Below are 23462 nucleotides of genomic sequence, written 5' to 3'. Positions count from 1 at the left end.
GCCTGTTGCATTGAGGAGAGTTACACAGTAAATACTGTGTCGAAGAAGTACAGTACATACTCCGAGATTGCGAATAGTTGCCGTAGCCCACGCCTCTCTCAGCAGCTGTGAAATTCTCCTTAGAACGGCATCTTCATTGGCCAGAGTCTAACGATTTTACACACGTAGTATTTCTTCTTACGGCACCTGGCAACATTGGAGGGCAGCGAGGACTGAGGTACGAATACTCCCCCAGAATTCAGGGGTGAATGAGCTCAGTCTTCGCAGCTTCTGTCGCCAAAAGCCTCACATGCATCATGCTCTGCCGCTGCTAATCTGTACACTACTCGGCTATATGGCGTAGCGGTGCTGCAGGCAGGGACTGGTGGGGGACAGGGCAAAATGCTCCCTTGATCTGCCGCCACGCATTGCTACAAGATAGATTGCCATCCCCTATGGCCGATGGGGTGTCTCACATCTCGCCCAGCCGGATCCGCCCCTGCATATGGAGTGGTAAGAATGGTGCTACTCCAAGCTTACTGCCAGTTACGAAGGGTCCAAGTGCATGTATGCAGTACCTGTAGTCCGCACTCATTGGCCCCCATCGCTACATGTACTGCTGGCAAAGCTGCTGCGAATTCTGGTTGGGCCTACTCCGTACAAGTATTATGCATGGACCGAGGCGGTGTCAGAAGCTCTCGCACTTTGTCGGCTTGGCCGGGCTGAATACCTGCCCCCATTTGGTCCTCCCAGCTCCTTTTCAGAAGGAAATAAGACAACAGGGCGGCTGCGTTGTCAGTGCATTCTGCCTGGTGCCTCGTATACTGTAGCTGTCTGTGGTCAGTCTGGACATGATACTCCGTGCCGAGCACGGGAGATGTCACACCTGACATAAAGCTGCCCTCCTTATCCATCTTCGTGGTGACGGTGGGGCTGGCAGAAAAAAAATATTTCCCCAAATAAACTTGGCCTGCCATTCCTGTCCAGCTTTATCGCCACGTTGTCACTGCCAGTGAGTCTCAGTGGCTAGATTTGGGACGGGCGTGGAGAATTGTCCCAGGCTAGCATGTGCTCTTTAGGTCTTCAGTCCTGTTCTGCGGTGTGCCGCCAGCCTCAGATTGAAGCAGCGCCTCGTCGATATCGAAATGCACGTCTCACGCTCGGCCTGTCCAGATACGCACTCAGGCTCAGCATCCAGGTAAACCGCATCGATAATTCCTTAGGTCCATCGCCATGATCCACCACTATCGCGGGGCCCCAGAGTCAATCTGCTGCAGCGTCTTTGCCCATGTTAGATGCGGGCTCACCGACTGTCAGATGCGGCATAGGGCACGTATAGACGGGGCTCGCTGGTCGGGCGCATTGATGTGCTAGCGATGAAATCAGCAATGTTTTGGGCTTCTAATTGAAAGCAGATTCACATGAGGCGTACTCGTAGGCACTGCACTTATGTGCCTATGTACAAGTAGTAGGCAAGGATTGAAGTTGAAAGAAAAGCACCTAAAACATCTTCAGCTTCAGTACATGTAGACACCACAGCACGAATCCGAGGCAAGGCAGGTGCAACACCAAGCTTCATCCATGCTGACTCATCACGATATCTCGCAGCATGTCTAAAGAGCCGCTTGTTTCAGTCATTGATCCAGATATCACGCTTCTAGAACGGCTTTGGAAGATGCTCAGTGAAGATTGACCAGACAAATGCCTTTCATATCTCGCAGCTTGCTCTTTATACCAACCCAAATCCCACTGCCTCCTTCGTCGAGCTCTTGGATTGCTTCACACTGCGTAAATGCTAACAAAGATATCCTTGCCATTGGTCTTTATTACCGTGATCCTTCTAAAAGCAAATACAAAGATGACTGTCTCCAGAGATGACTGATCTCTCCTCCCTTTCATTGCCTTAATGTGGTGGTGCATTTACTTTTCTCAGATATCCTTGCCAAACCCTAATCTTACAATTTTGCGCTTATTAGCGGCGACGTTGCTTGAGATTTGGATGTCTCGATAGATCAGCTTCGGGGACCGTCCTACAGGCATGTGAACGTTATCATCCTTAGCCCTGTTGATTACTGCCATAGCCTAAGATAAACTATCGATGCTGAGCGGCGAACAGCAGATTGCTTCTTTCGCAGAAGAGCCTAGACGCTATCAAAAGAATTATTGCAAGGGTCCCACGTTCTCTTCTTCTTAGTTCCAGAGCCTGTATAACGAGCAGGAAGGCCTCACACGGGAGCATGTCTACATTGTGGCTAAGTTAATGTAGTAGATGGATTCTTCAAGGTCTGTTGTGCCTTCTGTAGCTGATATGCCCACATTGATTGCGCGAGGGCATCTCCATCCCATCAGACGCTTCTTGAACGTACGATTCTGTGCACCCGAGTTTCAGCTTTCTTTCATTTTGTCTCATAGTTTCTGGCTATCGGCGTACTTTCTTTGCTCGATATTATCTTCGGATTTTAAGATTCGTTTTTGCAGCTACAGAAGGTGTCCTTGAGAAGGATTCCAAAATCTGCATCTCTTCCAGCTCAAGGTCTTCCAATAGCTTGCTATCGTCTCGCTCATACCTTACAGTCTTACCCGAAAAGTACAACTGCGAAGTACTCTTTCAGAGCTTAAAATACTAGAAGAAATACTGAAAGTAAACCTGAAAGTAAATATGGCCGAGGATCCCGCTGAGTTTGTTCTAGACGTGATAATGACTGATGATAACGAATCTATTAAATTCCATCAGACCAACCAGATCTCTACGAACGAAATAGGATGTGTCATAGAGGTGTATTTAGAGGCATCAAATAAGGCGGCAGAACGGCAGAAGAAGGCTTATGAGCTTACTCGAGAGGAGCGAGACAAGGACGGAGCTTGAACTTCGAGATGATAAGAGTCATTGGGCTTTGAGATTTCTACATAGATATTTATTTACAGCATTTCAAATTCAATTAAACCAGGTTTTGCCATGCAAATGGCATTTAGATGCAAATCATGTATGTTGCATATTTCTATACATGTTCCTACCTCTGTCATAGCGCGTTATACTCACGACTGCTGAGAGATGGCACCGAAACCAAGAAGATTGAATATAACATAAAACTCTATACTTATCAATAAATTGCTTAACAACCATTCCTCGCTTAATCAAGCTTCAAAACATCCCTTGGTATGAACCTTTGTTCGAATTCTGCGGTTCCACCAATCCACGCCACTAACAAGTATAGCTCTCAGCACCGTGCGCCTTCAATCTCACGACGTCACTTCACCTCTCGCATCTCTCTACTTCTCTCTTGTGGTCTCATTTTCCCCAGCGACAACAGAGCGAAAAAGTAAAATTCAATGCTGCGGCGCAATTACGTCTCCATCTCAGCGCCCATCCTAAAGCTAGAAGCCCGCCTGCGAGCAACGTACCCATACTACCACTCACCTGTACGTACCTACATATATATCCTTGTTTAAGCTGCCCCCCAACACCAAAAGTTTGATTCTCACAACAAAACAGCAACAACAACACACCTACCGCACCTCATCGCATTCTTCACATCTCAGACCGCCTTCTTCACACCACCATCTCACCATGGCCTCCTTTTATTCTTCTTCCAGGCCTTCCCTGAAGTCCGCCCAAGACATCCCCAATATCCAAACCCTCTACTCCACCAACCGCCTCTCGCCACCCCAGCTCCCATTCCCATACAACCCCCCTCGGGAGATCACGCCCAACGAAAAGCTCAACGCCCGTGTCTGTCTCATCCGCGCAGACCTCACCACCCTCCCCGTCGACGCCATCGTCAACGCCGCAAAGTCCTCCCTCCGCGGTGGCGGCGGCGTCGACGGCGCCATCCACGCCGCCGCTGGCCCCAAGCTCGTACGGGAGTGCATCGACAAGTATCCGGGCGGCTGCCAGACTGGCCAGGCCGTCATCACCGGCGGACACAACCTCCCCGCCAAGCACGTCATCCACACAGTTGGCCCCGTCTTCCACAGCGAGAGGGTGAGTCGACCGCTCCTGCAGAGCTGCTATCTACAGAGCCTCAAGGTGGCCGAGGAGAACGGCTGCTCCAGTATCGCCTTCAGCGCAGTTAGCACTGGCATATACGGGTATCCAAGCACGCTGGCATGTGAAGCAGCCTGCGATGCGGTGAGACAGTATCTTGAGCAAGACACCACGAACCAGATCCAGCAGGTGGTGTTTGTGACGTTTATGGACAAGGACGTAAACGCATATAGAAGTATACTACCGTAAGAAACCACCAACTTTCTGTGAGAGATGTATCTACTAACACTTCGAGAAGCTACTATTTTCCTCCCGAAACCGCAATGGGCTAGAAGAGCCACCCAGCGGGGACTAAGAATTGGAGAGAAGAGAACGGAAGCAGAGATCAGTGAACTTTTTAGCTGGTGTATTTGGTTGAATGAGGCACAGGACGAATGAATTTGATTCTGAAGAGTTATGTCACTTAGAGTCGGTTTTTTAGGTCTTTAAAATTGATTGCATGATACATAGAGCCATAAATAACAACCGGTTCCCCCCTTTAAAAAAGAAAATGCAACGCGCAAAGTCATTCATACATTGAGCATCATCACCTGTTCGGCCAAGTCCCCATGTCCAAGCTCAGTCCACGACGTACAAAAGAATGCAACCCTGCTCTGGTAGCATCTCATCAAATCAGAACCATATGGGTATATATACGCCTTCCTTAGACCAAAGATAATTACACACAGTCGTCACTCCTTTGCTGCACTTTTCACGCCAAGCCCAGTTGCTTAGCTACCACCACTTGGACCACCTTGCGCTCCCTTGTTCTTCTTTCTCCGTCTTCTCTTCTTTGCTCCTTGCGAAGGCTGCCCACCCTCCTCAGCTCTAGCTTCGCCAGATGTAGGACTGTCTGGATTAGGATCATCAGCTTCGGGTTCTTCAGTCTCAGCGCGTGCAAGACGTTCCGGTGCCGCGGCTTCAGGAGCTTTAGATGATGTATTCTCAGGTGCTTCTTCACTAGGCTTAGATGTTACGCCTTCAAGAGTATCGGATGGTTCAACCTCGGGAGCCTTGGACGATAGAGCTTCAGGAGCTTTGGAGGATTCGACTTCAGGAGCCTTGGAGGATACGCCTTCAAGGGTTTCTGTTGGTAGATCCTCAGGAGCCATGAACGGAACAAACTCAGGGGCCTCAAGGGGGGCACCTTCTGGGGCTTGGAAGGGCATCGCTTCAGGAGCTTCAGATAGTACATCATCAGGCGTCTTAGATGGAACATCTTCAGACGAATCAAAGGCTATGTCTTCGGATACCTTAAAAGGAATGTTTTCAGGAGCCTTGGATTCGGAGGCTTTAGGATGTGCATCGTGAGTTTCCGATTCAGCCTCTGGTTCAGCCTCTGAGGGGCGCGTAAAAGGATGTGTAGGTTCTTCGGTTAGCTGAGCCAATTCTTCAGACGGCTTGGCAGGCTTTGCAGATTCTTCAGTGGTTTCAATCAACTGTTCGGAGCTGCTCTGCCCTGCTTCCTCTCTTACATCATCCGATGTGCTTGCAGGCTCATGTCCGACATGCTTTGCCGTTTTTCCAGTAGGTTCACTTTCCACATGAGTCGATTCGAAGTAAGAAGCTTTGAAATCATCGTGAGTGCTACCATCTCCAATTTTGGTATCCTGGCTGGTCGGGTATTGGACATGATCACTAATATCAGACAGCATGGACCTCAGCTCGGCGATTTCACCTCGGAGCTTCTTAATCTCAAGGATAGCTGGATCAACCTCCAGATTGGGTTTGACGGCCTCGCATTTCTTGGCCCAGCCTTCGGCTCCAAAATCAATTTCGTGTGCCAATTGTTCCCACTCTTCAATGATATCGTCATCTTCTTCTCCGCGTGCCCGATTGCGGCGGATACCGTACGCAGTACGAGTCTCAAAGAAAGCTGTGATCAAGAGAAGTGGAGAGTACAAAAAGCCCATGACGCAATCATTGATGAATTCGTAAGCCTTCTTGCTCATCCACCATTCGAATAGAGCCGAAATTACAATCTCTATCAAGTTGAATGGAGCAATGTAGACATTTTCGTCTGGTGCCCGAACAAATTGCATTGTCTTTTGAGCGAAGAGAGCCAAATATTCATCATCCGCGTTGTCATAGATATCCTCGTAAGCAGAGTTGTAGAGGGCAATGAGAATATTGAGAAGAATGACCTGGTGACGCATGTTAGCGTAAAACGCAATATAGTGTCGTGGAAAATCGGGCAGAAATACGTACCATGACGATGAATGTAAAGCAGTAGTACAGGATAGCACCCCAAGGTGGCCCAAAGCCATCAAAGCCATCAAATTCTGGACTGCCAAGAAGAGCTCTCGTCATAGACTCAATGATGAACACTACATCATCAGCCACATTGTCGTCGGTAAGGTCAAGGCCGATAAAAGCCTGCAAGAACCCGATAATTATGACGATGAGAAGAGCAAAGAATATCACAGACTCCTTCATCATGACTTTTAGAACCACGAGCATTGCGCCAAAGAACCTGAAGCTGTCCAGGTAGAGCAAGAGGCGGCACCAAAACATGGGGGCGGTAAAAGCCAGAACATTGTAACCCAGGGTGCTGTAATAAGTTCGGCCATCGGTGTGGGCCGCAAAGGTCAAGCCAATGACGCGGAATATAAAAGAAGCCGTTAAAAATGCATATAGGATTGCGTTGAACGCATTCCAAAACCCCAGAATTTGAGGTCCGGCTTTGTAAACCTTGAGCAGCTCGTCGCATACATAGCCAAGCGTAAAAGCGTACAAGGCTCCTTCAGCGATGTCGATGACGCCACTAGCGTTGACAGTATTGATGGCAATTGTGAAGAGGGCAAGGTAGATGAGTGAGAATAAAAGCTGGGCAAGATTCTGGTTTCTGGGGCTTCGCATCCGGTCCGGATCCATATGAACAAAGAATCTAGTATTGTCCTTATTATCGTAATCCACAAAGACGGACGGATCGTTCTCGTCTTGGACTAGCCAACCACGCCATAGATAGCTGATGCATTTTTGATATCCTGAAGATCCAATGACTCGGACGGCGTGTAAATCAACAGCTTTTTCAATTACATTAACGGGAGGGGTCGCTATGCCGTTTGCGATGTATGAATATCGACGCAATAACACGGAGTGTAAAAGATACGCAGTGTCTTCTTCCTCCTCGATACTAGTCTCATTATTAGCATATCGGCCAAGGTCACAAATACCAACAACGAATTATCTCATGGATCACGTACAGAGCCTTTGCTATGACGCCGCATGCTTCAGCTCGGAGGTTGTGCAGACCGGCATCCCAGAGCTCGACATTGGCCTCATGCGTGAACCACCGTTGATTGACGAGTAAAGAATAGACCTAGTGCGATTAGTGTGTGATTGCTATCATGAATGGCAACGTATTTCCAAGTAAGCACATACCACACAACCCTTGTTCTCTTGACCGCCTGCTTCCTTAGCAGCCCGAACGACGTGTGGCGTGATGATACGGCTGTGTGGTTCTGTGATTCGGCTCTCTTCCATCTCACACGGCACGCACTCCTGAACTAGATGCCTCAGCCGAAGGCATACTTTTGTAACTTCGGCCGGCGGAATGGCAGAGTCTATATCCTCATTACGAATATGCGGAAGCACTATAGCCAGGGTACGCAGCTTCTGTTAGCAGGGCGATCTCCAGAGCACGAGACAGGGAGTAAAGTGCCATTGAGGGGTTTTCACTTACGAGCACGCTCTTCTTCGTGAAGCCAGTGACGGCCAGAGTGGCTGCCATGTCTATTGAAGCCAAGGAGGCGATCAATGTTGCGCCAGCGATTGCTGCGAGGCATGACGACGACGATCGAGAGACGGTGAGCGGCACAGCAGATGCAACAAAATGCCCAAGCCGCTCAAAAGCCTCGTGGCCGTGGTCAATCCAACGTGCAGGTCAAATGTCAAGGCCAAAGATGCTAAAAACAACGAGCAGCAGTCACCAACCGCGCGGCGGCGAAGAAAAAGCTGGCGGCAATGCAGCAATGCAAGCTGAGTTGAAAGGGCAAAACGAGGTCCTACTCACTGCCCGACTGATACTGTCGGGTCACTCTTGTTTTTAGCGGCAGAAGCGATGGATACCTTACCACTGCCCTAGCCAGGGAGCAGCGCCTAGTTTTGCTTAAGCTTCACGGCAGAGACAGGTTGTGCATTAGCTGATAGCATCGAGGACGCAGCCTGAGCAGGGCCTGAAGCGAGCTTATCGCTGTTATGGAGCTACAGCCGCCAGCGCTAGCACCCCGCATGACGCAACAGCACCGCCAGCTGCCTTTCCGGGAGCAGCCTAGCATCGACTCGCTGCCAGCATTAGCGCTTCTTCAGCGTCCGTAGCAAATCGACGATGCCAGCTCAAGACGGCGAATTGGATGATGGAGAGATCGTAGCTCTGAGGCTCCGTTGCTGAGGCCTGCTGAGAATATTGGGCGCTAACGACGGTGATTCGCGCAGCCTCGAGTCTCAGACTGCTGCCCGTTAATTAAAGACTCATACATGCCGCCGCGCATTGCTACCTTAGGCCGCAAAGCAGCAAATCGTGTATGTCGTGCCGCTGCCTGTCGGATGTTTCTTTGCCCAATATCGGATCAGGGCGTCTCCTCTGGCTTCCAAGAGGCTCAAGGAACCATGCAAGCTCTCAACTGATTCGAGCCAAGCCATGTGCTACACAATGTTACATGTGATGGAGCGGCCGCCTATGAGACACACTAGGTCAGACACATGACTCCGCCATTGGGCGAATGGGATGCAAATTGCACGGCGGTACGAGTAATTGAATGCATGAAATTGTCTCATGTTTTGCTGCGGTGCTGCGTGTGTTATCTGGCACCTCTTCAGTGGATAGCCAGGTAGATAGACGTACCACGCAGCTGCTAGAAGGATACCTGTATATCATGATCGTGGTGTCATATCATGGGCCTTGTATGTGGTGAATGCTGTGATTGGAAGATGTATATGCCTCATTTATTTTCAATCCAGGCAAGTTGGAAGTGTCAGGGCCATCATGCATATCTGTGTATCCCACACCAAGTTGTCGTTGGAGCCAGATTATCCTCACAATCGGCTCGATATTAGCCGCTGCGTGGAAATCAGCATTTGATGATCGATGGCGCTCTTCAAAGCTTCAATCAAAATTACCTCTAAAAGAGCCTCTAACAGCAAAATAGAAGTAAATGCACTAAAAAACACAACCTAAGCGGTTTCCTTCTTTGGTAGCAACCCAACTGCCTGGTTCGCCTTCACAGCTCCGCTATAAAAGGCAACGCAGTCTCCATGTCTGAGATTGCAGGATTTTGCATATGAGCCAGCAGCTTCTGCTATAAAAGGGGCAAGACTAAGCCTCATTTTTGCAGTTGAATTCGGTTGCAATATACTGTCAATGAATTAACATGATTGGGAGGTATTTTTAGACCTTGCATTGAAATAGCCTAAGGATGTCAAAAATAGTGTAAAAAATAGTGTAACTACATGTATATGCTACTACAGGCGCTTTTTTGCTTGACTGACTGCATGGTGTGCAGTCCGCCTGCAGGTTAGAACTAGCACCAATAGCTTCCATCTAAGGAAAAGATTGGACATATACTCTGTAATAGGTATCTGCCGGTACTTTCTGCAATTTTAGCAAGTGAGATGCTGGTGAAAGTGCAGCATCACAGCTGGCCGTGCCTTCTATCGCCAATTGTGCCGAAACTATGTTTGGTAGTGTCAAAATATGTGTCGAATTGTAGCCAAAGTTGAAGCTTTTGTCTCCAGTTACATATCTCCATGCTTAGCAAACATTCACTTGGAACTATCGCTTAGTAGTAGCTGCAGCTCTCCCACAGCAGCAAGATATCGCTTCGACTCGAAAATAATGTCCCCGCCAGCCCGAGAACCACGAATAATCGTCATGGAGAACCCAGAGAAAGAAATTACAGCCAAATACGTACTCAGCCCCGTTTCTAATCAGCAGGGGGGAATGTCCACGATATAAACAAGACCTTTGGCTTCGTTGGTAATAAGAATCACCACAGCAGGGTTACCTACAGTGCTCCAGAAGACAGTGCCTATTCTCCGCACGGGTCACACGAAAGTTCCTCTCCGACTTCAAGAAAACGCAAAAGGGCGATCCGAAATGGAGTGAAAAATGATGAGTTCGTACAATCTGCCTCCATCTCAGAGAACAAAAACGACGCTTCACCTTCAATATGCGGTGAAGTCGAATCTGAGTGGCTGCTATCAAAGTTAGAGAAGCTTCAAGAACGTCTAGATGAGGAGTTGCAAAAGTCGATAGATAATGCGGATGGCGGCGCCTCTCTGTCTATGCACCTGCATTGTACATCTGGAGAACCGCCAGCAGTGTCACAGCCTGATCTTCATACTACGAACAACCAGTCTTCTCTCAAAGATTCATCTAACTGCAGCACGGGATTGGATAAGCAGCATTCAGGATCGCCACCCGCACTGTCATCAGGGACTTCACTTTCACCCGTGTCTTCATCTGTATCGACGCCTCAAGTTTCATATGAGCACTCGCCACTCATCCAGCGAGAACAAAGCGAGGAAAACGAGAAGACTGATTCAGATGATCAGCTTTCGCCAAAATTTAAGCGCCTCCACCGCCTTTGGGATGCATCAGAAGAGAAATTTACGATAATGGAACCCGCAGCAGAGTGTGGAAATCATGATGCTACCCAAACTGAAGATTGCATCTTCGTGATTCGTCGAGATTTCAATTGCGACAAAACCCACATTAAAACCACCGTAGAGATCAAGGACAGCTTGCTCAAGGAATGCATCCAAAACGTCACGGGAAATATCTTTGGCGTCAATTTTACCGAGGGTAATCCTATATTTGATCCAAAGAGTTTATTTCTGTGAGCAATACTTGAATCTACATACCCATATCACTTACTATTCTTTACTAACTTGAATCCACTTGAATAGCTATTTGGATGATTTCATAAGTCATCACGACTCATTGGCGCAAGTCAGGCCCTACAACAAAAATGAGCAGTGGCTAGAGAACCAGTGGAATATGATTTCCGCCAAGAGAAGTCTGAAAATTCTCATTGAATACCTGGAAGAAGAGTTCGCAGAAGGCAAGAAGAATCTCGATTTGATGCTAGGCAAAGGAGTCATAACCTTTGACTTACTATGGGCACTCTGGAAGCCCCATACGCTGATATACTCGCCTACTTATCGGTGCCATGATGTTCCTAGGGTGTCCATGGTGATTTGTGCAGAGAAGCTCAAGGGCAGACTTTCAACAAACCCAGAGTATTCTGTGGAGGCCAGATTTGTCGACTTTAACGGCAAAACGCTTGTCTATAAGACATTGAAGCAAGAAATACAGCATTTCAATGGTACAGTCAACATCACCAGCCTTCCGGTATACCCACTTCAATACCACAAGGACGAAGCCCGAATTCGCCGTGTGCTAATCGAACGCGGTGCCAAATTTGTATCGCTCCAAGGAATACACCACAAATCATATACGGGCATCGCGTTCCCGCTAGTTGAAAGCAAGAATCAAACAGTGACAAAACTACACGAGGAACAGAGCAGGATAATGGTAGATCCCGTAGGCTTTCGAAAAGTATATCCTGATTTTTATGGCACAACGGACTTGCCGATTCAGTATACGAATGACGATGAAACCTTCAACAACGGTGTACAACCCCAGTGTCTCATGGACATGCTATCTACTCAAAAGGCTGAAGATGATCAGCAAAATCTGAGAAGCGATGTGAAAATCAGGGAGGGCTCACCACGCAGCTCAAATACATGGTCAAAGAGAGAGTATATGGAAAAGACAAAACTGGAGATGGCAAAGGACAACCTTTTACTCTTATGTTCCCCAGTTATAGTGGGATATTCTCTTGCGAGCTTGGAATGGCTGGAGTTTGATGTGCGTTGTATCGACGATGTCAAATGGGATGAAGAAGCATGGGATTCTCTTGTGCTTGATGAGAAGATGAAGGTGCTGATAAAGGCGTCCGTGGCGTCCCACATTTCTAATTCAGCATTTGACGTCAATATTGGTGCCATGGCGAAGAGTAGAGGGTTGACCAGTGAGTAGCGCCATCCACACGATTTGAGAGGTTAGCTATGTCCCCATCGCAGCACATAAAGACTAACATTTAGCCAGTCGTGTTGCATGGCCCTCCAGGGACCGGAAAGACACTTACGGTGGCAGGGCTTAGCGATCATCTAAGGTGTCCGTTGTTGACGCTGCCAGCCAAAGAGCTGATAGGATGCTGTGCCATTTCGGTCGATTTCATATTAAAAAAGGTCTTGACAACCTGCCAGAGGTGGAATGCCATTGTAGTATTTGACGACGCCCAAATACTTTTAGAAAAATACGACTGCCTCGGCATCGAGCGGGATTCTTTGATGACCACTCTTTCACGGCGTCTGGAGTCTTTTCAAGGCATCATCTTCTTGACATGCGATACCATTCGGGTAAGTTGAGCAATACGCAATATAAGCTATGACTATATATGAGCATATACTATTACATATCGCACCTAGACTAACGATGGATAAAGGTATTTGACGAGGCATTTCAATCGCGCATCGACCTTTTCCAAAAGTACGATAAACCAGACAGAAAAAGTAAAAGTATTATCCTCAAGCGAGCCATCAGCCGAGTTACGGCGCTGAATCTTTGCGAAATAGAGACGTTCAGCGATGAAGAGTACGGTAAGCTCGTAGAGAGCGATCTCAGCGGCCGTGAGGTAGAGAAGGCAGTTGAGCTGGCCCTGAGTTTGGCAGAAGCGAGAAAGGAGCCGCTCGGGGTGCGGCATTTGCAGGATATCATGGATATACAAGAAAGGTTTAGGTGCGGTTTTGGAAAGAAGGATTATGGGAATTACTTTTCCTGATCTTTGATCTTTGATCCTTCCAGGGTAGATGTGCGAGAAAGGGTTTGTCTTCTTTTGCACTTTTGCACTTTTTCTTCTTGCTGACCATATGCTCTATATTATCAGTACCCCATCCGCCGTCTTTGTTTCTTTGCTTCTTTCTCTTTAATACATGTAATACCTAATAACTAATTGTGCCTCGTCAGGTAGCACAAGAGCAGCGGAAAGAAGTGTTACATAGGACTTAGTCAAAATATTAATACACGTCCTGGCACATAAGCTACATTGAGTACATAAAAATGCCGTGTACTGCATAGCGGTGAACACCACATCTCGTTTCATGTTAATCGATGTTTGGCTGTGCCACGTATTTCTAGTAATACTACCACGAAGCATCAATGCTTATGGCACTTTAATGGAGCTTTTTACGTTGGATATGGTGACCAAAGAAACCGCAGAATACCGGTTTGTCTCTACTGCCAGAGCTAATGGGATTCTCCATTCTCAATGCAAGACATGGTATCAGACAACCACCCCCCTGTTTAAACAAGAAAATGGAGTTTGCAAGAAGAAAATGCCATATTCTACTCCCTTTTCGGGGCGAAGCTTTTGGAATCCGATGCTCGCTGAGCACACCGAGATATCTATGCTTTGTATTCCGTATGCACCTACGCACACGTAATTGTGCTCTGTACAACCCGGAGTGAGAGAATATTGGTATCCTACATTCCAATCCTTGCACTCGCTCAGGTTTGTAGTCTACATGTATGCACTGTCTATCCCCTGGCGATCATTTACTGGTACTCGTGGTCCAAGGATAATAAGCTTTCTTTCATTTGCAGAACAGGAAAAGCTGCAGAACATCCTCGTAGGGGGTTGAAAGGCCCGTCGAACGTTGGCACCGTTAATAGAATGTCCAAAGGAAGACAGTCGAAGGGGTGACGCGGATCCGATTGCTGCGGCTGGGTCGTTGTGGAGACCCGGAAGCCGGGATATGCACTCATACGGAGAAAAAAAAAGAGGGTTGGCAGCGGATGGATGCAAAGGGGGGAGGCGGAGCCATGTGCCAATGCGTTTATAGGAGAAGCCCTGGACTGGAGCCATGGGGGAAGAAGAAAAAACAGGGAAATCGGGGGGGATAAGAATAGCAGCAGCGGGGAGAGAGGAGACGAGATTGGGACGGTGGTCTGAGATAGAATGAATTGCATGGAGAATCGTTGCTTGTGACTGTTAATACTGTATAGGTACCTATATGCGAGAACAATTAAGCGGGATTTGACATGTTTAGACGAAGTCAAATGGCGGTGACGCGGTGTTACGCGTTATGAGGAGGCTGGAGTTGATGGAATGCTGCCAAGTAGTGCCATAACAGGCTGTGGTTGGTGTTTTGGTGATTTGGCGAATCAGAGGTTGGTCAAACACTATTGATTTCGATAGCTGCAACACCCTGAGCTTAGTGCGTGCATCAACGCTCTTGAATCTACAGCCTATGGTTGGCTGTGAATAAGAGAAATTGTACATGAGAGATAAAGAAAGAGAGAAGAAACAAGGAAAAAAAAAGTGGCAAATCTTTTGTTTCCACAAGATGGACGATGAAAAGTGCTGTGCATAAACGAGAAAGCCTCTCAACTCAAATCAATACGAGCACAGCTGAGAAGCTCCAGTCGCAAATGTGGATGAGAATTGCCGATTCTTACCGCCTAAAGCGTCTGGGGTGGCGGCATTAGAACTTGCCAGGCTCAAGCGTTAGGATTTTAGCCATTGGCTTGGCTTTTGGCGGCCCCGGCAGCCCGATGCAGCAAAGGCTCGATTTCGCACGAAATTGCTTCGCAGGGGTGAGGACGAGCTCATTTCCCTTTTTGCGCTGCCCCCTCGCCAGCTCTGTCCTCAATTAGGCGAGAATGCTACGGAGTAAAATAGACTCTGGTCAGAGGCTTCTTTCATTCCAGAAGGCGGCGCCTGGGCGACGTGGGTTTTGGGTCGTTTGCGGGTTGCTGGTCGTTTGCGGAGATGGCTGGGCTGTGGGCGGTGCGCAGCAGGTAGTGAGAAAAAGGGTCAGAAGAGACAGTGAAGAGAGAGAGAGAGAGACAATGATGTTTCATATTTGGAGCCTGGCTGGGCAGTGACGAGTCGTGTCGTCGCCAAAGGCAGCTTTGAAGAGGCTGTGGCTGCAAAAATACATCTGCGAGGTTCGGGGGGAAACACCAGGATTGGGAGAATTAATTTGGTAGACGAGGCGCGACGCAGATGCTATTCGTCTTGGTTTGATGGTGTTCAATAAGTGGTGCAATAGATCACATGTAGACAGCGGTGAAACGCTGGTACAGACACTTGTGCTTTATATGCACAGCACTGCAATTTGCAAGTACCGAGTACATGGAATGACCACATGTACTAAAACGACTGGCCTTCATTATAGCACATCCATGCGCACATCGCGTGGTGGATCGTCAACGGCCATTGTGTGAACTCAATGGCTGCTAGTCCGTGCAAGGAGGCTGTCTGTCTGTCTGCCACACGCCTCGATCAGGCGGGGCGCGTAAAACTTTGCAGACAGCACAAGGAGAAAGCCAAAGAGAATCTTGTCGAGCGTCCATTGCCAAACGACCGCCAGAGCACACAACGCAGCAGTTCTTCTTCTCTTGCTGTGGGCTGACGCGGCGAGATTCAGGCACTCAGTCCGGGCTCCACCGCGCAGCTGAGCCAATGGCGGCCGGCGGGTACCTGGTGGTTCCTGGACCGCTGCCCAGACAGGGGACTCCCGGGCTGTTTCATGGGGCAGCATCGCGCCTTAGGGGGCCGTGGACAAAGGGCTTTTACGAGCCAGGCGATGCCACAGGGCGCTAGAACGAGCTGCAACTGGGTCCAATCACTGATCCCTTTCCACCCCTGCTGCTGGACGTGCCCTGCCGCATGCGTAAATAACGTTCGCTTTCCCTCCTCCCTTCGTCCTGTTCCTCTTCCTCCTCACCCCGTCTTTCACTCTTCTCAGAGCCATTCCTTAAAGCCAGAAACATCGCCGGCGCCCTTTTCAGCGTTCGACAACACCTTCTTTTAGCACCTACAGCAGCAAAAAGGCTTCCTTCGCGCATCTAGTCGCCCACCGCTCCTTCAGCCAACTACCGCCGCGCAAGCCGTATTCTGGGAATACCTAAGACGATCGACCACTCCTTTGGATATATATCAGATACAAAGCATCTTCAAGCTTCGACAGCAAACACCGACATCATGAAGTTCTCCACCACCTCTGTTCTCCTGGCTGCCGCCCTCGGCGTCTCTGCCCACCCCAGCGGCCACGTTCACCAGCGCGCCCACAACTCTGTCCAGGCCCGCGGCGACTTCGTCATGGCCAACAAGCCCGCCGCCGCTCCCACCTCGACCGCCGCTCCTGTCGCCACTCCTGCTCCTTCTTCCGCTGCCCCTGCCAAGGACGCCACCTCTGGCAGCCAGGGCACCGGTGTTGCGACCTACACCAAGTTCTGCCAGGGCGGCAACAGCAAGCGTGCTACCGCCGCCGAGATTGCTTATAAGGGCAATGTTGGTGGAAGCGGTCAGTACGGATGCAACATCATGGCCGTCCAGAACCACCTCGTCGACCAGTACGAGTACACCATGGTTTTCAACAATGCTGGCGGCGACGCTGAGTGCGCTTGCTGGAACAAGATCGGACCCGATGGCGGTATCAACGGCTTCTTCAACGGCAACGAGGCCCTGAAGTTCTCCCTGCCCGCTGGTGGCAAGCAGACCATCGCCATCGACAGCAACTCCCAGATCGGCTGCACTTGCGGCGTCGGCAGCATTCCTCTGACCCCCATTGGCCAGTTCGCCGGTACCTGGATCGAGGGTGATGTTGGCAACCTCTCCAACGGCGGTTGGTCTGGTTGGGACGCCTCTTCCCTCGTCGCCGCCGCTGCCGGCATGGACATCCCAGGCCTCAATGTTTGCGGAACTGGTGCCCAGGAGGGCATCTGCTCTACCATCAACCCCGGTGGCAGCGGCAAGAACGCCTTCGTTGCCGGCACTGCGGCTATGGATGGCCTGGGCCTCAACTGCCCCCCTGGCAACCAGTCCGTCATGGTCACCGTTGGATACCAGGGTTAAGTTCTCGATTCTCACTGGACGATGATGGGAGAAGTGGGATAGAGAAAATTAGTTGGGCTAGGTTTTGGGATTTATTATACATGATTTCGGCTTGAGAATTTCTTACGTGGAGAATATCTACGGTGTTTTTGGTGTGTGGCTTTTACGGATTCCCCCGATATCCATCGAGTGTATGGGACAAAAAACCACTCAAAGTTGCTGGAATCCGTGTTTTATATATATATTACGGTTCTTTTATATATATAATTGAAATGTTTATTTGATTTTCTTTTGAATGAATCATGTCTGCTGTAGTTTATTTCCCCAATGCGTTGATTATCCTTGAGCTTAATTCTAACTTTCTTTTGGAAACAATAGAGAAAGTGCTGGATGGCGTTGCACCATTCCACTCACACATCTTTTTCCCATTGTGTCTTTGTCATGAGACGAGCTTGCTATTCGCACAACTTACACTAGGTCATGCACCATGGCGTTTTCCTTTCCGTTGGTTTTGGAGCTTGCTACCTATAGCTAACTCGCGTAGCTCAAATGGATTGGGCCGTTCAGCCTAGTAAACGTTCTAGTCTGGATCTCTAACAGTCCGCCACGAATTTTTCCATTTGACATAACGGCCCTTATTGAGTCGGTTCCTTTTTTGGTCTCCTCCCTCCCCTCTCGCGTGTACTACTAGCATCACGGATCTTTTTTTTTTCTCTTCTGTCTGCTTGTTTACCGGAAAGTTGCCGATCTAGGCATTCTCATTTAGGCATCCGACCCGTAGCTAATGCAGGTCACAAAAAATTTTCCTATCCATGGCCTCCGATTGCACGGGCATATTGCAAAACTATTGCTTCTCTGTAAAGCATAATTGCTTTCCCCTCTTTTTAAAATGCTCGTTTTCAAGTAAATGGTGGTGCGGGTGAGCACCCGAGTGGTCGAGCAGGTGCACCGCATACGTATTACACGTCAGAGCTTGTACATACATACTGAAAGTGAACAACCTCACACTTATACGCACATCACATCTCCATCAAAAAAAGAAGTGAGGCGAGCTGTAGCGGGTGGCTCGGTTGGTTCGAGTCATTGATGAGCTGGCAGAGGGCCGGTGGGTGTGCCTGGCCACATGGGAAATGGATCTGCCTGGCCTTGTCAGGTACTAGTGGGACTTCTAAACAGCCGGTTATGTAGCATGACAAACTGATGGGTACAGTACGCTTCGAGGCAATATACATGGTGGCATGCTTTAGTAATGGGCGTTTGGATCTTTTGAGGTGGAGGGAATCCACCGAATCGGCGCATCTTCTCGAGTTACCTTGGCCTGCGAGGAACGAAGTTTCCTGTTTTCGCTTGTCGGTGATGGTGGGGAAGGCTATGGAGTTTGAGGCATTATTCTGGTTGGAGAGAAACTGCTATTCCACTGAAGAGTGGCAAAAAACATGTGAAGCTAGCATGACGAGTTCTGTGACTGAGAAGCGTGTAAGTGGGTGGCCATGAGTGAATGATTTGCAGCTCTGCTGGACAAGAGGTGGCGAGTTGGCATTTTTAATGCCATGAATCCATTATTTATTACTTTTTATAGTAGCAAAGAGATGAGCTCTTTTACTGGACCAAGACCCCTGACTAGATGTCCAAGCATGTAAAACTCAGGAACACAAAGTTGTGAGCTTTGGCAGATCATCTGCATTGGACTCTGACTGCCCCGCCCATCTTTTTCACGTGTGCCGACTTGGCCTAACCGGCAATATTGCACAAACAATTGGCGATTCAACTTTTGAAATCGTGGGTCAGAGGATAATTGTTGGCTGCCTTAACCTGTTTGATGAAGCCAGGTATAATATCTCGCCCTCTACATCCTTATTGCTAGTGTTGGGTAATCAATTACTCATGACTCTGATTATTGCTCAGCTGCTCTAACTTGAAAGTCCTCGATGACCCAGCTCGGGTCGGTAAAAATATGCTCCGTAGCACAGTATGGATTAGGCACCCACAGCATAGCCTCTCAAGATTTGGCTTCATGATGATATGAGGCTCACGAGTGTTTGGTGCCAAGAGGCCACCATTATGGCAGAGCGACGGCCTTGAATCTTACAAGCCCAGGGCAATTCTAAATTGCCTTTGGTTAAATCTAAACATCCACCATGGGACTGGAGATTGCCGGGCAACCTGAGCCTCAGCTGCTGGCCAGCAGCGAGGATGATGTTGCTACTATCAAGCAGGGCATGCTAAAGGAGACGAGCCAGAACATCTCCATATGCGACTCATACATTCCGGAGATTGAAAACTTTCTTCAGGCTGTCGAGTCAAAAGTCAAGAACCCGCGAGTTACTGGTCTTCCTAGTTTTATTCGTAAACTGCGAAAAGAATATGACATCTTAAAGCGGGTAGAGTCTGAGCTCGTTGCTGAAGAACAGGATGAAGTTGGACTTGGTCTATTAAATAGGAAATTGGTAGCCAGTTCTACTATCATCAACCACGGGGCAGTTCATTGGGATATCCTTAAACGCTGCCGCTCGTTTCGCATCGTCAACCAGGCGTTTCAGGGGTCGGCTAAAGAGGATCGCAAGAAGCAAGTTTCACGAATCGTTGGAGATGGAAGAGAAAAACAGCAGTTGAATCGGACATTGAAAGAGCAGGCCAAGGTGGAAGTTGACGTGGTCGAAGGAGGAAGCGAGTGGCTTGATATTCGATGGCTTCAGGCGGATAGGCTGGCTCGACAAATGACAGACTGCGGCTGGGGATGGGGCGACTATCAGCTGGGGGATACCGTCGACCCTGAGGAATGGGAGGATACGCCTCTTGCCAAGCAAATAAAGCGACTGGTTGCGGCGGCCAAGATGAACCGGCACGAGTATCGCATTCCCCGCCTACGAATCGTCTTTCCCAACATCACCAAGGGGGAGAATGAAGATATCGATGTGCTGTTGGATCAGATATACCGCCTCGACCCCTTGGTTGAAATTGCCATCGAGGATAGCAGCAGCCTCTTCATGGAGACACCGTCTCCACCTCTCGAAGATGCCATAAGAAATCTTATAGGGGACGAGTTTGACGGTCTAACAAACGTCCTAAATATGGACCACACCATCCTCGTCGACCTCATCTCCGACATCACCCATTTTCAACTCCAACCGCAGCCATGGCAAGCTCAAACCACACAGCTGCAAATCGAAGAAGAAAGAAAGCAAGGCGGCGTCATGGTGCGCGCCCTGTATCCAATCTTACAAGGCCGCACCCTCGTCTGCACGCAAGAGGCAGCCGAACATTTCCACGAAGTGCTCAGCACAGTCGGAACAGCCACAGAAAGGGAGCGAGGGAGACTCTTGGTGCCATATGACGATGAGGCTCGCAGCATGTCAACCGAGGACATCCGCAGACGCTTTCGAGAACTCTCTACCCACCTTCTTCCCCACAACGTCCAAGTTCCTATACGAATTCTCGATGAGACATGGACCATGGCCACCGTTACCCAAGCCGTGGCGGATGGACGTCTCCCAAAGGTCGCTCTTGATGTCGCTCAGTGCGGTGCGTTTAAGAGCTCCAAGTTGAGCATCTACATGTACGGCTGGGCAACGGGCAACGTCACCATCACATCAAATAAAGAAGTCCGGGGCCAGATCCGTACGTGGGTCGAGGCAAACAGGCGGGATGACCAGGAACGCGGCCCGACCATCTGGCGTATTGACGTTACGAGGAATTTGCTGGCCAAGAGCGCCACTCCGCCATCGACACTGAAGGCGGAGAACAGCTCGGACGGAAGCACGATGACACGACAGAGATGAAGAACTAGAGCCTTTTCCAGACTATATACACTTTATTCAGCTAGCGATTCGATGCTGCCAGCTGTATTGAGTCTCTCACAGCTACACAGCCTTTTTTCAATACAACCAAAAACACTAGAGGTCATATTATTCACCATAGGAAATCCATCACAAAATAACATATATAATTAAATTCTTGCTATTCAAACTCGCACGTCCCACACATCCCTTACATAGCTTCCCGCTACTTATGCTCCGAGCATACAAGCACCGTCTCAGGCTTGGGTTTCTTTTTCGTCACCGTCTTCACGAACGACGTGATGGTGGGATCACTCAGCTCTTTACCACACAAGCGCGCATTGGCTACACGCCCTATACTTCGTACGCGTGACGGTCGAAGTATACACCGTCCTCGTTGGGTCCTGGCGGTCATCCTGGAGGGCGTAAGTTAGAACGCACTCCGGTAACATTGTCCCGACGGGAACGTCGGTGTGAGGGACAATACCTTGCGCAGTGACTTAAGATGGGATAGTAGCAGCTGAGGTCGTGACCGCGGCGGCGACGTTCTCTGGGGAAGCTTTAGTTACAGTGACGGTGGTGATACTCTCCTTGGTGATCCTGAATGAGACAGAAGTGATGGCTGTCGTTTTCGCGGATGCTTCGATCGAAGGGCTAGTTGTGGGGGTGCCGCACACGAGCTCTGTCTCTGTGTACGGTTCCACGGCCGTGACTGTCGTTTTGAATATAGCGACTGGAGGGACGCCTAGCGGGATAGGGATGGGCGAGTTGTTGGTACAAGGACCGCAGTCGATGATCCTGTCAGTCGTGGTAGTGGTAGTGAAGATGGTGCGAGTAGGGCCGATGTTCAGCTTAGGAACCTGCAATACCCTAGCAGTGCAATCTTCATCTCCCTGAACAAGAACGCCCGAACCGTTCTCGAAATCGACGAATTCCATCATCTCGTCCACTCCTCCTCCATCACGCTTCGCATTCTGAAATCTGGGGGGTTGTCCAGTTACTGTACCTCCCTGAGGGAGAGGGTTTCCTGTGGTGATGTAGGTGAGGGAGGCGGCGACAAGGGCGGCCTTGATTGATAGAGTCATGATGAGTCTCTATCTTTGCTTTCTTAGTCTTTGCTTGTCTAGCTGATATGGAATAGAGAGGAGTTAGTATGAGGATAGATAGGTCGATAGAGGGAGGAAGAAGAAGAAGAAAAAGGCTGGGTTTGAGAATATTTTTGTGCTGTTTACTTAAATGGTATCTGGTGCGACCATAGGTTAAGCGTTAGAAAGCGTGATATGATAGAATTACGAAATAGAAGAGCTTCAAAAAAAGCAAGTCCCAAGGTTGCAGCATGGATGGCTTATTTTTCTTAATTTTTCTCCTCAATACATTGTACGCTTCGAGGAGGCGTTTCCTACAAATTCCCGGAGTATGTCCGCGAGAGACCAGTTCTTGCCATATCCGAGACATTTCGACAGCTTTGAGAATAGCGTTCATCCTAGACATTATTAAGCTCAAACCATCGCGTAAAGGGAGGCTCTGTGGCCGCCACAACAAGGACAGGGCCTGTAGATCATCGCCGTTGGCGTTGAATTTTGTTGAGCAAAGGGGTCGTTTAGAAGCGGGTTATGGCTTTGTTACACTCTAGTTGTATGGTATAGATCTATGCACTACGTGAGGCGAACTGAGATGCTAGGATCTGATGAAGAAGCAGTGACGACTGAAGTCCCATGAAAAATAAGATTTATCTACTAAGTCGCAAAGCAAAGGTATAAAGTATACATTAACTTGCTATAAACTCTGACGGTATCAGTTAAGTGCACTGGAACCTACTACACCACTTTAAATGCTCGTCCAAGAAATCTTTTTACAATACATATATGCGTTTTAATTACAGGCCTTGATAGTTTTCAGTACTCACAAGCTTGAATCACATAAAAAGTTCGCATTCCATTCATGAAAAACGCCACGCACCCACCAACCCTTTATCCCTCTTTCATATCCCGAGCCCCAGCAAAATGCTATAATTCACCGCCTATATCTATTCAACTGCGAAGAGTAGGAGTTGCCGAACAAACCGTTCGATACGACGTGCTCGGCGTCGCCACATGTTCACTCGCCGTGATAATCATGGCCGGGCAATGGACCACCGGCACCTCAGTGACGCGAACATCCGAGCAGCCGTGGCAGTCTATCGATCGCTTAACCGTAACCGTAGACGAGTAGATGCTCATCGTGCCGTCCCATGAGCACTGCGGCCAGAATGGCGGAGTAGGGAGTCGAGACTGCGTCAGGGTCAGGGTAGTTGTGCAGTTGGCCGCCTGGGAAGCAGCCTGGTTTTCTTCTGCCGTGGCGAATCTTGCGCCGACAAGGGCGAGGAAGAGCAAGGCTTTGGTAGATGGGATGGCCATTGTGCTGCTCGTAAAGGGGGCACTGAACCGTTGAACAGTGTTTCAAAATTGAGGACAATGAAGACTGGTGCTTTTGCTGATTTTTTTTTCTTCTTTTCTTTTCTTCCCCCTTTGCCACTTTTGGCAGTTATCAAGTATATATGCTCCGATGAGTGGATAAAAAAAAACGTAATCTGGGCTTGCTTGGCCGCTTTTTATACAAATCCCCCTTCTCTTCAAGTGTTGTGGGAGATGAGGAGGAGACGAAGCTGAGCGGTGGCGGTGACAAACGCAAGGGAGGATCAGCATCGCACAAGCCGGAAAGACGGAAGAGACGAGAGCACACTGACGTAGCGGATGTCTTGGTCACATGCAGCGCATTGCAGCTGACTTGTCAATG

The 23462-nt window shown here is 49.0% G+C and overlaps 7 protein-coding genes across 7 annotated transcripts; 4 read left to right on the top strand and 3 right to left on the bottom strand.

The window, feature by feature from the left end:
* The first annotated feature begins 3112 nt into the window (after nucleotides 1–3112).
* TrAFT101_002053 (uncharacterized protein) lies at nucleotides 3113–5007 on the top strand. Its single transcript, XM_024905248.2, has 3 exons — nucleotides 3113–3399; nucleotides 3473–4209; nucleotides 4263–5007. The coding sequence occupies exons 1-3, from the start codon at nucleotides 3310–3312 to the stop codon at nucleotides 4294–4296; spliced, it is 861 nt and encodes a 286-aa protein (XP_024763172.2). The 5' UTR covers nucleotides 3113–3309; the 3' UTR covers nucleotides 4297–5007.
* TrAFT101_002052 (uncharacterized protein) lies at nucleotides 4393–8410 on the bottom strand. The gene is made up of 5 exons (XM_024899611.2): nucleotides 7689–8410; nucleotides 7388–7599; nucleotides 7210–7325; nucleotides 6212–7139; nucleotides 4393–6147 (listed from the first exon to the last, which is right to left on the bottom strand). The coding sequence occupies exons 1-5, from the start codon at nucleotides 7789–7791 to the stop codon at nucleotides 4735–4737; spliced, it is 2772 nt and encodes a 923-aa protein (XP_024763171.2). The 5' UTR covers nucleotides 7792–8410; the 3' UTR covers nucleotides 4393–4734.
* A 1237-nt stretch (nucleotides 8411–9647) lies between these two features.
* On the top strand, nucleotides 9648–13104 carry TrAFT101_002051 (uncharacterized protein). Its single transcript, XM_024901810.2, has 5 exons — nucleotides 9648–10842; nucleotides 10913–12039; nucleotides 12117–12430; nucleotides 12517–12894; nucleotides 12958–13104. The coding sequence occupies exons 1-4, from the start codon at nucleotides 10289–10291 to the stop codon at nucleotides 12850–12852; spliced, it is 2331 nt and encodes a 776-aa protein (XP_024763170.2). The 5' UTR covers nucleotides 9648–10288; the 3' UTR covers nucleotides 12853–12894; nucleotides 12958–13104.
* A 2955-nt stretch (nucleotides 13105–16059) lies between these two features.
* Nucleotides 16060–16932, top strand: TrAFT101_002050 (uncharacterized protein; the record flags this gene model as incomplete). Its single annotated transcript, XM_024905246.2, has 1 exon — nucleotides 16060–16932. One exon carries the CDS (start codon nucleotides 16060–16062, stop codon nucleotides 16930–16932), a length of 873 nt encoding a protein of 290 aa, XP_024763169.1.
* A 1553-nt stretch (nucleotides 16933–18485) lies between these two features.
* On the top strand, nucleotides 18486–22020 carry TrAFT101_002049 (uncharacterized protein). The gene is made up of 2 exons (XM_024899591.2): nucleotides 18486–18740; nucleotides 18817–22020. The coding sequence occupies exon 2, from the start codon at nucleotides 19050–19052 to the stop codon at nucleotides 20688–20690; it is 1641 nt and encodes a 546-aa protein (XP_024763168.1). The 5' UTR covers nucleotides 18486–18740; nucleotides 18817–19049; the 3' UTR covers nucleotides 20691–22020.
* On the bottom strand, nucleotides 21188–21772 carry TrAFT101_002048 (uncharacterized protein; the record flags this gene model as incomplete). Its single annotated transcript, XM_024907828.2, has 1 exon — nucleotides 21188–21772. One exon carries the CDS (start codon nucleotides 21770–21772, stop codon nucleotides 21188–21190), a length of 585 nt encoding a protein of 194 aa, XP_024763167.2.
* Nucleotides 22021–22404: 384 nt separating the features above from the next.
* On the bottom strand, nucleotides 22405–23313 carry TrAFT101_002047 (uncharacterized protein). Its single transcript, XM_024907827.2, has one exon. It carries the CDS (start codon nucleotides 23081–23083, stop codon nucleotides 22718–22720), a length of 366 nt encoding a protein of 121 aa, XP_024763166.2. The 5' UTR covers nucleotides 23084–23313; the 3' UTR covers nucleotides 22405–22717.
* Nucleotides 23314–23462: the final 149 nt, after the last annotated feature.

This window comes from Trichoderma asperellum, chromosome 1 (assembly GCF_020647865.1).
Source record: "Trichoderma asperellum chromosome 1, complete sequence".
NCBI lineage: Eukaryota > Fungi > Ascomycota > Sordariomycetes > Hypocreales > Hypocreaceae > Trichoderma > Trichoderma asperellum.
This window is presented reverse-complemented; position numbering and strand designations above follow the sequence as displayed.

What these genes read in the sequence shown, in the direction of transcription:
- TrAFT101_002053 (XM_024905248.2), top strand. Translation starts at nt 3,310, where the DNA reads ATGCTGCGGCGCAATTACGTCTCCATCTCAGCGCCCATCCTAAAGCTA. An exon ending in ACCCATACTACCACTCACCT is followed by an intron (nt 3,400 to 3,472) that starts GTACGTACCTAC and finishes ACAACAAAACAG; the next exon opens with CAACAACAACACACCTACCG. An exon ending in GCATATAGAAGTATACTACC is followed by an intron (nt 4,210 to 4,262) that starts GTAAGAAACCAC and finishes CACTTCGAGAAG; the next exon opens with CTACTATTTTCCTCCCGAAA.
- TrAFT101_002052 (XM_024899611.2), bottom strand. Translation starts at nt 7,791, where the DNA reads ATGCCTCGCAGCAATCGCTGGCGCAACATTGATCGCCTCCTTGGCTTC. An exon ending in AAGAGAACAAGGGTTGTGTG is followed by an intron (nt 7,326 to 7,387) that starts GTATGTGCTTAC and finishes TAATCGCACTAG; the next exon opens with GTCTATTCTTTACTCGTCAA. An exon ending in GCTTTACATTCATCGTCATG is followed by an intron (nt 6,148 to 6,211) that starts GTACGTATTTCT and finishes ATGCGTCACCAG; the next exon opens with GTCATTCTTCTCAATATTCT.
- TrAFT101_002051 (XM_024901810.2), top strand. Translation starts at nt 10,289, where the DNA reads ATGCACCTGCATTGTACATCTGGAGAACCGCCAGCAGTGTCACAGCCT. An exon ending in GATCCAAAGAGTTTATTTCT is followed by an intron (nt 10,843 to 10,912) that starts GTGAGCAATACT and finishes CCACTTGAATAG; the next exon opens with CTATTTGGATGATTTCATAA. An exon ending in GAAGAGTAGAGGGTTGACCA is followed by an intron (nt 12,040 to 12,116) that starts GTGAGTAGCGCC and finishes ACATTTAGCCAG; the next exon opens with TCGTGTTGCATGGCCCTCCA.
- TrAFT101_002049 (XM_024899591.2), top strand. Translation starts at nt 19,050, where the DNA reads ATGGGACTGGAGATTGCCGGGCAACCTGAGCCTCAGCTGCTGGCCAGC.
- TrAFT101_002047 (XM_024907827.2), bottom strand. Translation starts at nt 23,083, where the DNA reads ATGGCCATCCCATCTACCAAAGCCTTGCTCTTCCTCGCCCTTGTCGGC.